The sequence below is a fragment of the Gossypium hirsutum genome, chromosome D03 (assembly GCF_007990345.1).
Source record: "Gossypium hirsutum isolate 1008001.06 chromosome D03, Gossypium_hirsutum_v2.1, whole genome shotgun sequence".
In the NCBI taxonomy this organism is placed as follows: Eukaryota; Viridiplantae; Streptophyta; class Magnoliopsida; order Malvales; family Malvaceae; genus Gossypium; species Gossypium hirsutum.
In genome coordinates, this window is record NC_053439.1 from 49308556 (window position 1) to 49324526 (window position 15971).

General features: G+C 28.6%; 1 protein-coding gene across 2 annotated transcripts; it reads right to left on the reverse strand.

The window, feature by feature from the left end:
* Positions 1 to 4055: 4055 nt before the first annotated feature.
* LOC107962121 (cytokinin riboside 5'-monophosphate phosphoribohydrolase LOG1) lies at positions 4056 to 8605 on the reverse strand. 2 transcript variants are annotated; one of them, XM_016898367.2, is made up of 8 exons: positions 8158 to 8510; positions 7996 to 8076; positions 7767 to 7864; positions 7646 to 7676; positions 6730 to 6829; positions 6242 to 6312; positions 5675 to 5818; positions 4056 to 4475 (listed from the first exon to the last, which is right to left on the reverse strand). In XM_016898367.2, the coding sequence occupies exons 1-8, from the start codon at positions 8275 to 8277 to the stop codon at positions 4383 to 4385; spliced, it is 738 nt and encodes a 245-aa protein (XP_016753856.1). In that variant the 5' UTR covers positions 8278 to 8510; the 3' UTR covers positions 4056 to 4382. The 2 variants fall into 2 exon arrangements, with proteins under 2 accessions (XP_016753856.1, XP_016753863.1); XM_016898374.2 differs by lacking the exon at positions 7996 to 8076 and having other exon boundaries at positions 8158 to 8605.
* Positions 8606 to 15971: the final 7366 nt, after the last annotated feature.

Genomic DNA, 15971 nt, shown 5'->3' on the forward strand with positions numbered 1-15971 from the left:
GGGCTAATTTGCTCAATTTTTTCAGTAGAAAGACTAAAATGCAAACTAAGATATAATATGGTGAGTTTTGTGGTAATTTTACCACCTTTTCTTGGACTTTGGAGATATCAAAAGTACTTACTAAGACTACTTTATATTAAAGTATATTTGTATGTATAATACATTGATTTAGACCATGAAATCTCAAAAGATTATAGTCCAAGTTTTGAATTATAAATTTTGAAAGGTAATTTTATTATTATTTAAAAAATTTAAAAAGCGATATTGCCATTTCGGGTAAAGAAAGGGTTTGCTCTTCCTAGGGTTCTAAACATGTGGCTTGTATTCTAAATTTAGTTTCGTTAATTAATTAGAGTTGAGTTAATTATTCAGTTCAATGTTTGTCGTTATTAATTTTTATTATTATCAGTATTATTAATACTTGATTATGACACACTCACCATATAGATGAAAATTTACGTTTTTTTAATTTTGATGGCGTGGCATACACGTCAACATTTAATTAATTTTTATTTTTTAAAAAAATTAAAAATTATTTAAAATATATATTTTTAATATTTTTAACTTTAAAATTAAATGTTGACATGTCATCCGCGTAGCAATCTATGTATATGTTATATCATAAAAGTTAACAAACGTTAATTTTTTCATCAATTTGGGGTGATTTGACAAAAAAAATGCAAGTTCAATAATTAAAAGAGACAGAAAATTAAATGGGGAGCTAAAATGACTCTTTTTTTTATAAAACTGGAGGGCAAAAAAATTTATTATCCATTTAAAAGATATATATTAACTGTTTCAAATATTTATAATATCTATGGAACTAAATAGGAGCATGAGGGAACTTGTCCCCATCATGTGGAAAGTTATAATTAAGCCCTTTAACTTTTTGAAAATTTAAATTAGATCTCTTAAAAAAATTAAAATTCAAAATAAGCCTTCCGAAAATTATGAAAATTTTAATCTAACCTCTAAAATTTTCAAAATTTCTCAAAAATCCTCTCAGAATTTTAAAAAAAATTATTTAAACATTTTTTTTGAAAAAATTAAATTAAACCTCCAAATTAAAAAAAAAGATTAATTAAGCTCCCAAATCCGTTACCATATCTAGATATTTGTGTTTAATTTTAAATTTATTTATTTATTCATTTTTAGTTTTATTGAAACATATTAAAAAGAAAAAACCCTAATAAAAAAGAATCCTAATAAATTAAATAAGCTAAAAAAAGATTCACCTTATAATCATAGTCAAATGATGATGATGATGATGATGATGGCATGCTCATTGGGGATTTGTATTTAAAGCTTTACGTCAACTTAAATATTGGCATTGGGACCTTAAATTTGGTGAAATTTATTAACAAACATTTTTTTTTAAGACAATGTTTCATAAATATATAAAAGTCTAAGGTGTTTTTAATTTTTTTTTATTTGGTAAAATTAACGTGGCGATGAGATTAGATATTGTAACATACTATAGTGTGAGACAAAAATAAGCTAAACGTACCTCACTGCCTATCCAAACCCACCCTAATTATACTCTCGACTCTTATATTCATCAAATTTCTTTATTATAAAAAATAAGAACAGGATAAAGCCCAAACAACAAACACGATTAGTGCAATTCAAGCCCAGGCCACACTTAAGACGGTGAGCACTTTAACCATCAGACCATCAATGAGGTTTTATATTGATCAGATCTTTTAAATCTCTTTATTGTAAGAATTTATTTTCTTTATTTGTCTACTTTAAAAATTAAAGAGCAACTGACAACACTTCTACCGGGCTCATGTTAGTTTAGAAATATGTAGTCAATTGGAGTTTAATTTTTTAATTAAACATTTGAATATTGAAATGTCACGTATTTAAATTTAATCAAAATCAAATAATAGAGATATCAATCAACCTTTGATTTTCAAATTAGATAAATATAGGGACTAAATTCTTAAATATCAAAATAAAAAAATTAAATTCAAATATCCAAATAGTACATAAAAGCGTAATTAAACTCAAAAAAATATAGATAGTATTTTTAAAAATTTAAATAAATTTTATTAAATTAAGAAGTTGATGTAAGAAAAATCAATTATATAAAACCCTTATTACGACTGAATTTGGTTTGGTTCGATTTAAGTTTTTTGGATTTTTCATTATAATTTGATTCAATTCTCAATTCTTCTATATTAATTTTGGGTTTTGAGTTTTTTGAATTTATTTTGATAAAAATAGCTTCGCTTTATGGCTTTTGAACATTATTTGTTAAAGTTTCAAACTTTTTTATAAAAATTTTTAAAAATAAATAAATTTTCAAGTAAATAAAAATATCAATAACTCATATAATATCTTTTAAATTTTATTTTATATACAAATTCTTTTCACTATATATAAATATAATTTTTTTATTTTTACATAATAAAAAAATAAAAAATAAATACAAATTAAATAAAAAAATTACTTCCCGGAATGCATAAAATGTTAAGGCAAAAAAAGCATGAACATGCAAATTAGATCACACACAAGTGGAAAAGAAAGAATTCTTAATCATGTCTCTCGCACTCTCAATGAGATGTTAATGAAAAATTAATTATTAAAAATAATGAGACATGTGGGGATATTTAAATGAAGTTATAGATAAAATAATATTTTTTATTAGTGAAATTAAAATGGCGCTAGTTATTATCATATTTGTTTTTTTTTATATAATGCTTATTACTACCTATAGTCTTTCCCTAACCCATAAATAGGACTATAGGAGAATAAATATCATCCTGCACTGATAATAATACAAATACCAATCAAACTAAAACTCAATCGATAAGAATGTATGATTTACCGGTATCTAAAGTCAAAAGTCAAAAGGTATAGATGTAAGAAAAGTCAAGATTGAGAGCAACCCTTTTTCAAATGCAGATGAAGAAGGAAGTGGAAGCCACATATGGAAATACATTTTAAACAATTTATATATCATTAGTGCTCTGAATCAAAATTCCATCTTCACTTCATCTCCCATCATTTAATATTTTCTGTTACCAAATGATCTGATGGTAATTCAAAATAGGTAAATTGTTTTTAGGACCCTCTTGAAATATAGTAATTCAAATTGATCCCTTCAATAATTTATATTTTCTAAAATATATTGATTTTATTTTATCAATACAGGCCAAGTTGGAAGACTTTTGGACTTAATTTTAAGTGGGGTGGTGCCATAATAAATTCCTCTGAGGCAGGCAGGGGATGCTCACATGACTTATGTATAGCCATTGTCTGAAAAAAATTCAAAAAGGGTGCAATCCATATAATATACCTTGACTTTTATTATTAATTAAATTATTTTTTATGCATTTAATAATCTTATTTGAAATCAAAATACATGCACGTGGTGGTATCAAAAATTCAATATTTTTGAACTAAATTTGGGTCATATTTTTAATGGATGAAAATACTACCCTCCCTCTCTCCATTAATTTATCAAACTAATTTTTTTTGGGTTAACTCTTACCTCTATTATTTTAAATATTTTAATTTATTAAAATTTATATAATTAAAAAAAACCCCAATCTATCCAATGTTTTTTTATATATATTTTAATAATCAATTTAAAAATTTTAATCTTCATTTTTAGAGGGTCAAAATGTAATTTCATTATATATTAATTTATAATTTCATTATATATGAAGCAGCTAAAATAACAAATTTTCATTTTTGAGAAGCCAAGGCCCTGCCCTCTTAAATATGCCCCTGATCCTACTTCATATATTGGAGGGTTTTGATAAAAATATTGAACATGTAAAATAAATTTGGGCAACAAAAATTAAGCTTGTTTAATATATAAATCGAATTTAAATTCCACAAGTCCAAATAAGGTCTAATTCTTCGTGTGCTTTTTGGACCTATGAAATTTAGTTCTCTGTTTCTTAATTTTAAGGATTTAGTTCCTTTATTTGTTTGATTTAAGAACTAAAGTCCAATTGATAATATTGTTAACTGATTTTTGTTAATCCTGAATATGTGTTTCCAATTAGAAATATAAAATATTTAGCAGAGAGACAAAAATATTTCGACAAAAAATCTTAAAAATAAAGTAGAAGGGCTAAATGTCAAAATTTAAAGAATATAAAGACTAGGGGCAGAAATAAAACTCCACTGGGACAAATTTCTTTTTCTTTTGATCAGCAACTTTACCACAAAGTTTGATCATTAGAGAATCAAATTTCAACTTCAAATGAAGACATAAATGTTTTTTTTTCCTTTTAGGGGGAGGATATATATATATAATTTATATCAGAACATGAGTAAATAGAAAAAAAAAATTCCCATTTCAGGAACAAGTTGATCTCCTAAAAATTAGTCCTTTGAAACCTGCAATTGGTGCCACATCTCTCTCACCTAGAGACCTCATATTTTGCAGGGTACCCTAACTGTTCAATCTCCCAATTTAGCTTTGGAGCCACTCTTTCATGTTGTGGTTCATATTCCTGTTTACAAAAGAAATGGGTGATTAGTTTGACATTAAAATTGGCTATATAAACCCTACCTTATGTTATAAATTATAAGCTATTGAATTTGTTATTGTAATAATCAAGATGACGTAAGTTTAAATGTGTTTACATATACGTTATTTTTTTATTTAAGAGTTTTGAGGGATTATAGATAATAGGAGGAGAAAAAAAAAAAGAGGAAGAAGAGGAATTGTATAAAAAAAAGTGTTTCGCAATTACAATGTGTCAACTAGGTGGAATGAGTTGGTTCGAGTTTTAATCAATTTGGGTTTTAAAATTTTTGAGTGATTTTGGTAAAGATCATTTTTGGGTTCAAGTCACTTTGGTTTTGAATTATTCAAGCTTGCAAGTCAAGAGTTTCAAGTCAGGTCATCTCGGATTTAGGTCATTTCACGTTTAGTCATTTGGGTTTGGGTCATTCCAAGTCTAGGTCATTTGGTTTCGAGTCATTTTAAGTTTGTTAGGTAGGTTTTTGAGGCCATGTCATATTGGGATTAGGTCATTTCATATTTGTGCCATTTTGTGTTTGGATTGTTGAGTCTAGGCTATTTTGAGTTTAGATTATTTCTAGTGGGAGCTATTTTTAAGTTTGAGGTGAGCAAATTATTTACTTTTTATAATCAAATTTGAATTCAAATAACCAAATCTAATTGTTGAGTTAGGATAAAAATTGATATGTCTACATGTAGGTGAGATTATAACATAATTCACGTTAGGGATAAATTAACATTTAGTCCTTGAACTCAACAATTTTTCTTAACTGAGTCTTTAATATTTTTTTTGTTCCATATTAATCTAGAAATTTGGTAACTTTCTCAATTTGGTCTTTAACCTCAGATTTTATTAAAATGTGATGATGTGACACTTTGAGATTATGTTACGTAATCACCTGAAAATTTTAGAAATTTTATATAAAATCTAAAAAGTATAAAAAATTAGAAGAATTATTTTTTAAAAAAATAATAAGATGATGATATGATATTATCTCAATATAACAAATCATCATACTTTAACATAATCCAAATTTTAAAATCAAATTAGAAAAAGATACTAGGATTAATTTGGAAAAGAATAAAAATTAAGATAAAAAAAGTTAAGAAAATTTGTAACTTATTTTTCTTTTTCATGTGTAGAATGCAAATTAAAAATTGAGAAAAAAGAAAAAAAAAAAGAACCTCCATGTATTTGACCAAGTCTTGAGCAGTGGGAGCAGATAGAATGATATGGCGTGCATTTGGAGAAATGAAACCTTCTTCCACCGCTTTGTCAATAAAAGACAACAATGAATTGTAATATCCATCCACATTCAACAATCCCACCTGCACCACTCTCAACCAACATCCTAAACATTAATTCAACCTATAAAAAAACTCTATATAAAAAAAAATCTCGTATCGATTCAGTTGTAGTTCTATTGGTATGAATATTATTGTCAATATAAAAATATGTAAGTTCGAATGAGCTGAAACGTATTATCCTCCCCTTATGAATTTAAGAGGGCTATGAATAATTTTAAACATTGTATCAGAAAAAAATAAATATGACTAGAAATTATAATAAAATTGTTCAAAAAAAATCTCGTATTAATGTGTTTCAAATCCACTCAATCCCATTAGGTGCAAGAGATTTGGCCCATTTAAAAGATGAACTCGATTTGACTTAGAAGTTAATTATTAGACACCAAAATATCCTATAAATGCTTTGTTTAGGAAATTGAAAAAAGAAAAAGAAAAGAATATTACTGGTTTATCATGGATTCCAAGTTGAGCCCAGGTTATGACTTCAAGAAGTTCTTCAAGAGTTCCATAGCCACCTATTCATAAATACAATATAGAGATTCCTCTAATTCATTACATTGATTATATAGATAATGGCAGGAAAAAAAATGATAATTGAGGTTTATTAGCGATCTTTTTTCAATTTTTATTTTTATTTTCAAATTTAATTATCAATTAAATTAATTTTTATGATGTTTACATCAAGTGTAGACCATGATATTTGCACGAGCTCATCACATTTTTGGTCTTTGCCTAGCCCATCTGGGAGAATAGTCCATGCCCAATAGGCCTAATTTTGGGGGTAAACTAGGAGAGAGCCCTTCAAAGGCAAAATATAAATGTGGTCCATGAAAAGGCCCCAAGTCTCTTAGGTCCCCATTGCGCTAATTACCAGGTCTAGGTCAAGTCACTTTTGAGTTTGAAAGAGTATTTCGGGTCTATTATATACCAACCAGGTAAGGCAATGAAAGCATCAGATTGTCTAGCCATCTCTGCCTTCCTTTGGTGCATGTCTGAAACTGCCTTAACTTCCCCAACTGTCTCACCAGTTATCTGCAAGAAAATGTTAATGTAATTTATTTCCACCACACCTCCAACATAAGCTCAAGTGTTAAATGCTAGCAAGAATCTAAAGTGGAGCATATTTGCAACATGTGTGTAACTACTGCATGAATAGTTTAAATTTGATGTATTAAACACAAGCAGTATCGTTAAATTTTGATGCAAATGTTTTAAGTTGGTGTGTGTTAAACTTGAGCCAACATTTAACACTCAAGCTGATAGTTAAAAAATCGACGAAAAAATCATATTAATACGGTAGTGATATTACAGTAACTCAATTAAAACGTTTTAAAACCCGATATTAAAATGATACCCACTTTTGCAATGATGAGATGAAGATGTGGTGGGCTTTAATTCACAATAACAATATACATACATACAGAAAACACAACATGCACCATGTAAGTGTGATATATATGCTAAGAATGATGATGTTTATGGTGGGCAAAAAAGAAAAAAACATCATTGGAGAGGGACAAAAATGGTGAAGGCCCATCATATGCCCTCAGGTGGAATTCAATGGCAAAGTTTTGTTTTAAAAAATGTGAAAAACAAGGGAAAAAGCAACAACAAAAGTCTAAATAGGAACCTGCATCAGACCCAAAAGAGACAAAGTGTGAAACCCCCCTTATTTTGAAGATAACAAAAGTGAGGTAGAAATTCATGTCATGGGAGATACCACTAGAAAAATAAAAATAAAATTAAAATTTTTAAAAAATATAAACATAAAAGAACAAACAGATAATGTTTTTTATTTTTATATTTTAATTTATAAAAGAAAGACATAATTTAAATAGAAGAGAGTACCTCTTTAGGCATGAGTGTCTTGGGAATCACTCTGCAGATGATAATAAGCATGAAGAAACACAAAATTAAAATTATATTTTTGTAAGTTGAAAATTAGCTTTTAAGTTGAATATTTGAATACCCAATTACATGGCGGCCACCATCAAAAACTGCTTGAGAAATCAGCCCCATTAATCCAATACTGCCCCCTCCATAAACCAGATCAATATTCCTTGAAACCTTCATTATTAAAAAACAACAATATTCAGCTTTATTCAACCCATCAAAGTACATTTTAGAAAAATGAGCTGAATTTTAAGCTACAAACTACACATACATATATAAATATATATGAACTCAATTCACAAAACCTGTTTTTTTTCCCTCTTGAAAATAAGAAGATTGGTAGCAGTGGAAACAAAATGTTTAGCCATGAATAACCATAAAGGAAGCTGAAAATCATACAATAACTTATAAATATATATAACAGAGCTAAAACAGAGCTAAAAAGGAGAAAGAAAAAGAAGGGTTACCAATTCCCTGCCAAGATCAATAGCAGCTTCTCTATAGCTGTTCTTCTTACCAGGGCTACTCCCACAAAACACACAGATTCTTTTGAATTTTGATTGTTTCATTTCCATCTCTCTCTCCATTTTTTCTTTTTGTGGGGATAAGGGAATATCCTCTGTTTTGTTTCTTCAATGAAGAAAGAAAATAATTGTGAAGGGAAAAAGAAGAGAAATGGTTGAGGATTTTGAGATTGGAAGTGGGCAGGCTGTGTGCGCATATATATATAACGGTAGGCAAGAGGCTACAAGGTTGTCGACTTGGCATGCGTTAACCCCATGATGTAATGGTCCAATGCCATGCCCCCTTATTGCTACATGTTGGGTAGAGTAGTGAGGAAGGGGAAAGGATTGTATCCCTTATCAATTATTTAATGCTATTTTAACATTATTTTTCCATGTCATTCACACATTCTTTTTGCTAATCTTTTTAACCCGAAGCTTGGAACTTAAACTTTAGACCCTGAACTTTAGACCTCGAATCTTGAGCTCTTGAGCCCTAAACCCTAAACTCAGGGTTTAAGATTGAGGGTCCAAGATTCAGGGTCAAAGGTCCAAAGTTTAGGTTAAAAAAATTACCAAAAGGATGTGTCAATGATATGAAAAAAGATGTTGAAATGACATTAAATAATTGGCAAGTGATACAGAATGATGTGGCGAGTTTATTTCATACAATCTTTTCTCAGTGAGGAGGGTTCCAATGAGGAGGGTGGGATGAAGATAGGAATTCAGTATTCAGGGGTTAGAAATAAAATTTAAAAAGTTTGGGAGAGCTCAAAGGTCAAAAAAGAAAAAAAGAAAAAAAGAGAGTTTGAAATGGCTTAAATTGAATATTTCATAATTAAGAGGGATTAAAAGTGTTATTATTCCAATTAATAGTGCTCTTATTTCCCCTAATTATTACACTCCTAATTACAAGTTTTGAGCACAACCCTATAAAAATTTGTATTATAAAATAAAATTCGATTTATCTTGACCCCCAATTTCAGTCGGGGCCATCTGAATTTCAAATATAAAAAGTTAGACCAAAAGAAATTGCTATTCTTATTGCCTCACCCTATTTATGGGTTAAAATTATGATTTTCATCCCTAAATCTAATTTTTAAAACAAAATATTATAAGATTAGGAGAGCTACAATTAAAAGTGTTCATGTGTTGGATCGAAACTCAGTTTGATTTCAAAAATTTTGCAATTTTTTTAATTCCAATTCAATATTCTTAATATATTTTTAATTCGAATTAAATTTGATTTTTTTGGTAACATTTTAGATGGATGAAGTATTTTCTTCAAAAAGTTTGATTAAAAACAAATATTTCCTTCAAAATAATTGGAATTAAATTTAATGTTGGTATCACAATGGTTGGAGGTGCCGCAGGCCATTTCCTTTTTCATTTTTTCCCCTCATTTTTAATTTATTAGAAAATCCAAAAATAATCAATGCATTTACCCCACCCCATATGAAATTCAGTGTACTATACGACCATTATTCTTTTTTCCCCTTTTGTCTTCAAACAAAATACTTTTATATTTTGTAATAAATTATAAATTGAAATATTTTTATCATTAAACTATAATTCAAGAATTTTTTTTCCTAAGTCTAATAATATATGATATTATAGGTAAAATTTCAAATTGTTTTACTTGAATCATTAAATTAAATTATTGTTTAGACCAATTTAATGTCAAAACTGAAAGAAAAGTTTGATTAAAACTAGAAATAACAATATATTGAATATCTGTTTAATTATGTGAGTATTACTATTCAAACATGAATTTGAGTTAAATATTTGAGTCAGCAAAAATCTTAATCTGAATATGCTAAAATTTAAAATCAATTAATTTCTAAATTTGTTGTTTGAATCCAAAGCTACAATCCTGATGCGAATTTGGATTTGGATATCTAAATATTTGCCCGAATAAGCAATGCGGATTCGTATAACGAAATATAAGGATGTCAATCTACTTCTATTCGGAGTTCAAAGCGGATAATAACTTTAACATTTGAATCCAAATATGCAAAAAAACCCAACTAAAATGTTTACATATATCTAAATCTGTAATCCATATTACTATCCTTAATTAAAACAATACTTTCATATGAAAGTTCAATTAAAACATTTAAAAATTAATTTAGTTATGACTAAAGGTGCTCATGGGTTGGGTCGGGTTTAAACATGATATTAACATACTTTATCCTTACTCAAATTCACCCATATTTGCAAAAAACTAACCTAAGCCCATTTTAAACCCGCCCATATTATTATTTTTTAAATATTTATATTATATTATTTTAATATTTAATAAAATTATATATTTTTTATTTATTGAAAGTTTTTATAAAGTCATTTTAACATGATTTTTATATTTATACTATAGTAGTATTATATATTTAGTATATGTTTATTATTTTAATGTGTTCTAAATTATATAATAATAAAAATAACATAATACAAAATATTATAAACTTAAAAATGAGTCAGGCTCGGGCCTGGCTTGGGCCTTGAATGTTCAAGTCCGAGCTCAACCCATATTTTAAACAGGCCTTATATTTTTACCCAAATCCTCCTAAATTTCGGATAGGCCTTCGAATCTAGGCTAATAACCTGACCCATGAACAAGTTTATGAAGAATAATTATATGAAAAGTGATAATTTGATGCAATTAACCCATATTGAAATTTAGAGTCGATGGAATTTGAAAACAATGGACAAGGAGAAATTTGTGGGTGATGACCCAAAGAACATTTGAACCCTTATTCAACAACTTATGTTGTATGCAAAGGAAACATTTATATCTTTATTTCTCCACAAACATTTAGGACCCACTCCGTTCTTTGCCCTCTTAATTACCTGAGCATATCTTTTTCAAACACCCACACCCCATGCATTGATTTTATGCTTGGTTTTCCAGTCATTTTACTTTTAATTTTTTATAATTTGATTTCTTTATTATTATTATTCAAATCCATAATATCATTAGTTGTTTATGTTAAAGTGATATAGACATTTTTTTTCCTGTTATTCGATTACATAATCAGAATTACATAGAACTTCAGTCAATCATAATTAATAAAAAATAATATTATATGTAGCCAAATTCTTAAAGTTATTTTTAAAATTTTTCACATCATCACTTTAAAACAACAATTAATAACGTTATCGACATAAATCTACTAATAATATTGTAAAAATATAGAGACCAAGTATTATCAAATTAGAAGGGCTAAATTCTAAATTTTAATATAACAAAAATACTAAAACCATAACTAAATTTTAATTTTTATATTATTATTGGTGCCTCACCAGAGTGGGCTTTGTCGCTCTCACTCGTGTAGTCACAGCCTTGTCAGTTACAACTTCGCTTGTTGGCAACATCCCTTAGTTATGTACCTCACAAACATATGTATACATGGCATGTGGAGAGTCTATGATATATTTTGTTGAGGACAAGTGTTGGATCCTTTTATACAGGAATTACCTTTGGGATAGTGCCTTGTTCATGTCAATCCTATCGCTAGATGGTTACTATGCTTCATAAGTGGCTAGCTACAATAAGATCAACGCCGAGCACATGTCTAGGTCTGATGCCAAGATAGTTAACATTGCCTATAAATACCCATATTTGACTTTACAAAGTCTTTTGCGATCTTGGACTCTCATGCTTTATGTGTTTCTTTTTCTCTTAAAAAATTTCTACACCGTATCACCAAGTAAACCGCCACCTTTTATCCACTATTTATTTAATCTTCAACATATAGAATTAATGAAGCTATAGATATTAGGATTCGTACTCAAATCTATTAGATATTTTATGAACCAAAAACATTTTATATAAACTTAAGTCCAGGAAATAGGTTAGTCTAATTATTGAGAGACTGATTTTTATTGTTTGAATAAGCTTATGTATGGAGTCAACATCTCATTACTTTAAAAATAATGAACAGCCTAACTATATTTGCTTAATAATTTGACTACAAAAATGGTGGCTGTCAATTTTTTGCTTTGTGTGGTTGATGGTAACATGACAAAGACTCTTTTTCTTTTCGATTGTAACAAAGCATGGCACTAGGTAGTCGGCAATACAGGTTGGGTAACTCTGCAGTCCCATCCAATTTTGTGTAATCAGCACAAAGCATTGCATTTTTTTTCACATTTCTAGCTACAATGACTCTCTTGACAAGCTCATGTTTCTTTGAGAATATACTAACTCTTGGTAAAAAGTTTGATGGTTTTTAAGTAATATATCGAGTTCGTATATTGTAAATAGAGAAAATAACGTTGAGAGAGTTTACTTCCTAAAATGAGGTCCAGCTTGACTTAATTTCGTATCTAATGGGATCCCTTGGGATTTTAAATTAGTACATAGTAAAGTTGTATTTTGATCCCAAAATATCAAATTTTTATTTAGTCATTTAAAAAAAAATTAAAAAGATATAAGTTATTAAAATGGTTAAATTGCATTTTAGCTCTCATAAAATATACAACTAATTTTGCCTCAATATTTTTCTTTTTTAGCTTCTCCCTTGTCTTCACATATTATATAAAAAAGCTAGTTAATGGATTTAACAATTGTCGTTTGTGTCACGCCTCGAAAAATAAGGGGCTAGCTGAAATAGTTAGACAACAAAAAAGACATAGGCTGAATGATTAAGTGATTGTGCATCCACCCTAGAAGTCCCAAGTTCAAACCCCATTCTTCCCATTTCTCTTCCTTTTATTTCTAGCAACCTAGGATAAAAATCACACTGAAATAAATACTGTTGGGGGTAAAAACTAAATAAGAAGTAGGCTTAGGCCTAATGATTAGCACATTAGAACCTCTCCTAGAGTTCTTAGGTTCGAGTCTCTCATTCCCTTTCGACAAACACAAAATATATACTGTTGGGATTAAGAGCTGACCTAATTCTTTCCTAATTAGAATTCATATTTTGTCCTTTCTCAAATTCTAATATAATTAGAATTCCACCATCTTCTTCTCTTCTTTTTCTAATTAGATTTTCAATTTACCCCTTTTCAAATCCTAATAAAATTTGCTCTCCATCTTTCTATTTATTCTCTTTTTCTTTTCTTTAAATCAAATTTTCCATCTAAATTTTGAAAACTATTTTGCTTTTTCAAATTAAACCGTTCACCATTTCAACATTTTTTCTATTGGCTTGTATTAACGTCAATAACACCCCTAGTTTTGCCAAAAAATGGTAAGTACATTTCAATCCCGATGAATAAATCTCGAATTTTTGTAATATTTTTATTCGATGATAATCTTTCAACCCGATTAAACAATCTTTTTCAGTTCTTGACAAATCTTTCGATAATCTTGATAAATCTTGAAATCAATCGTTAACTCGTGTGTAAATGTCATTTGAAGGACCTGATTTATGTGAATCAGATCATATTTGATCATAAGGAATGTTGATCATCAACACGGTGAAAGATGTATGTTTTTTTACAAGTGAATTGGGGCAAACCGTGCCTAGTATTAGGGCCACACGGACGTGTCACGACCATTTGCTCTGGAAACCTTAGCATAGTTCGTGAACCACACGGCCATGTCATCCTTGTAGGTTATTTTTGCCTTTGCCACACAGCCACAACCTGTTACACGGTCCCTCACATGGCTACATGCCCCTTCCACATGGCCCGACCACACGATCATGTGACCACTATTTTGTAAAATTTACAGTTTTACCTAGAATTTTGTGAATTGTTCAGTTTAGTCACAGAATAGTCCCCGAATTGTTGTAGTGTCATATTTCATTCAATTGAGCCCCTGATAATATAAATAGTGTCAGAATACATGATTTGATTGACTGAATTATTACTGTATATGTATGATATGAAAATATTACATGTTTATTGTCATTGTAATTCTGATGAACTGATAACGTTTCCCATACCACTGTGTTACTGATTGCATGACATACTTTCCTACTGTTACTGTTAAACCAAACTCATGTTAAGCAAGTTTATTGCTACTGTAATGATTTGTTATAAGCATGATGATTCTTACCATATTGATTTGCTATAAGCATGTTATTGCTACCGTATTGATCTGTTATAAGTATGTCATATTGCATTACATGGGGTAGGACGGTATGAAAGGATGAAGTATTAGCAGCTTGTCTGCACCGATTAGTGGTTTATAGATTCTTCTAAATTCGTTACAGATTCTTCAAATTAAATCTTAAATTTTATAATTTAATATTAAGATATAGTTATGAATTTAATTGAGAAAATGAAATACTTTGTGAAATATATTTTTCATATAACATTTTCTTTTCACTTAAAAAACCCAAAATACATTTGGGATTAATGCTTAATTGGAGACGAGCCCTTACCTAAAAACCAGGTGCTGGCCAATTCCATTGTTGATAATGTGGTAAGAAAATGAACATACTTAGCAACATGTAGGACCGTCCGACCTGGATTGAGCTGGAAGGAAATTGAAGTTTCTTAAAGTAAAATTTTTATTATGCAAGAAACAATACTAGAAAAAGTTTATCTTTCATTTCAATCCGATTGAACTCTTAATTTAACATTGAAAAAGAGTACAAATTGGACCATTAAATTGTCAAAATCACCACTTCAAAATTGACACCTATTCAAAACTTGGCCTTCTAATTTTGGTAAAAGAAAGTGTCGTATCACATCGTGTGTTTCTCCTCCTTACGTTCAAAAGTTTGTAAGCTTTAATTCCCATTTTGCATGCTCTATAAATAACCGCCATCAGAACTTTTATGTCATTTGGACCTCGCTCTTTCTTTGGTATATGAAATTGAGAAGTACATTAATTGTTGTCGAGTTTCTATTAGATGGTATAAAGGTATTGTGGCAAGTGGAAAGCACCAATCACTTTTTCTTTTAAATGAGAGTGAAATTTATACACTTTTATAATTATTTTAGTAAAATTAATATATATTTTATGTTTATTTTATAGTTTATAGATTAAATTTTTAGGTTTGTAATTGTTCAAAATTCAAATATGAATCAACCTCGTCATTACACTCAATATTTATTTATGGTTTCAAAACTGTTTTTGTAATAAATTTATGTTTATTTATGGTTTTAGTCTTAATAATATGATGAAATTTGAGATTTAATCTCTTTACTTTAATTTGACACAATTTAGTCTTTTTACTTTATAATATTTGTAGGTTCAAATTGACAAGACTATTGATTGTTGTCGTTAAAATGATAACGTGAATTTATTTTCTAATGTTATTCTGTCGCATAATTACGGCTACTTGAGAATTCATTAATTATGTCCAATCAACAATAGATTTACACGTTATGATAAAAAAAAATTTACATGTCAACCCAGTGCTTAGAATTGTTTTAAAAAAATTACGTTATCGCTTGAATGCCAACAATTAATGATATTCTCAATTTTAGGCCTATTAATTACATAATAGAAATAGTTACCGTATTATGTCAAATTAAAGTAAATAGATTAAATATAATTTCTAAATATGTACCTTTATTTTATACGTATAATTATTTTTTATAGTGAAAATAGGAGGTTGCTGAGAATTTTGATCACAGTTGATGAAACTATTATTTTTTATCGCGAATGACACCTGAACTGTATAGGCAAAGTTGAGATTATGAGATTTTGATGACCTAAGTTTGTGTCCTATCAGGCACAAATGCCATGTATTAGTCCTCTCTTATATTATTATGAGGTTATGTCCCACCATGTGTAAGTCTTATCTAGTGATCATACATTTATTATCCATAATTTGTAGTTGTAAATTCTTTAGAAAACATTTTTTACCCTTCAA

Bases quoted from the DNA above. Each gene is read 5' to 3' on its own strand.
- LOC107962121 (XM_016898367.2), bottom strand. From the start codon at position 8,277: ATGGAGAGAGAGATGGAAATGAAACAATCAAAATTCAAAAGAATCTGT. The intron at 7,677-7,766 runs GTATTCAAATAT...TATCATCTGCAG, and splicing joins GGTGGCCGCCATGTAATTGG to AGTGATTCCCAAGACACTCA. The intron at 6,830-7,645 runs GTACTCTCTTCT...ATTTTCTTGCAG, and splicing joins AGACACTCATGCCTAAAGAG to ATAACTGGTGAGACAGTTGG.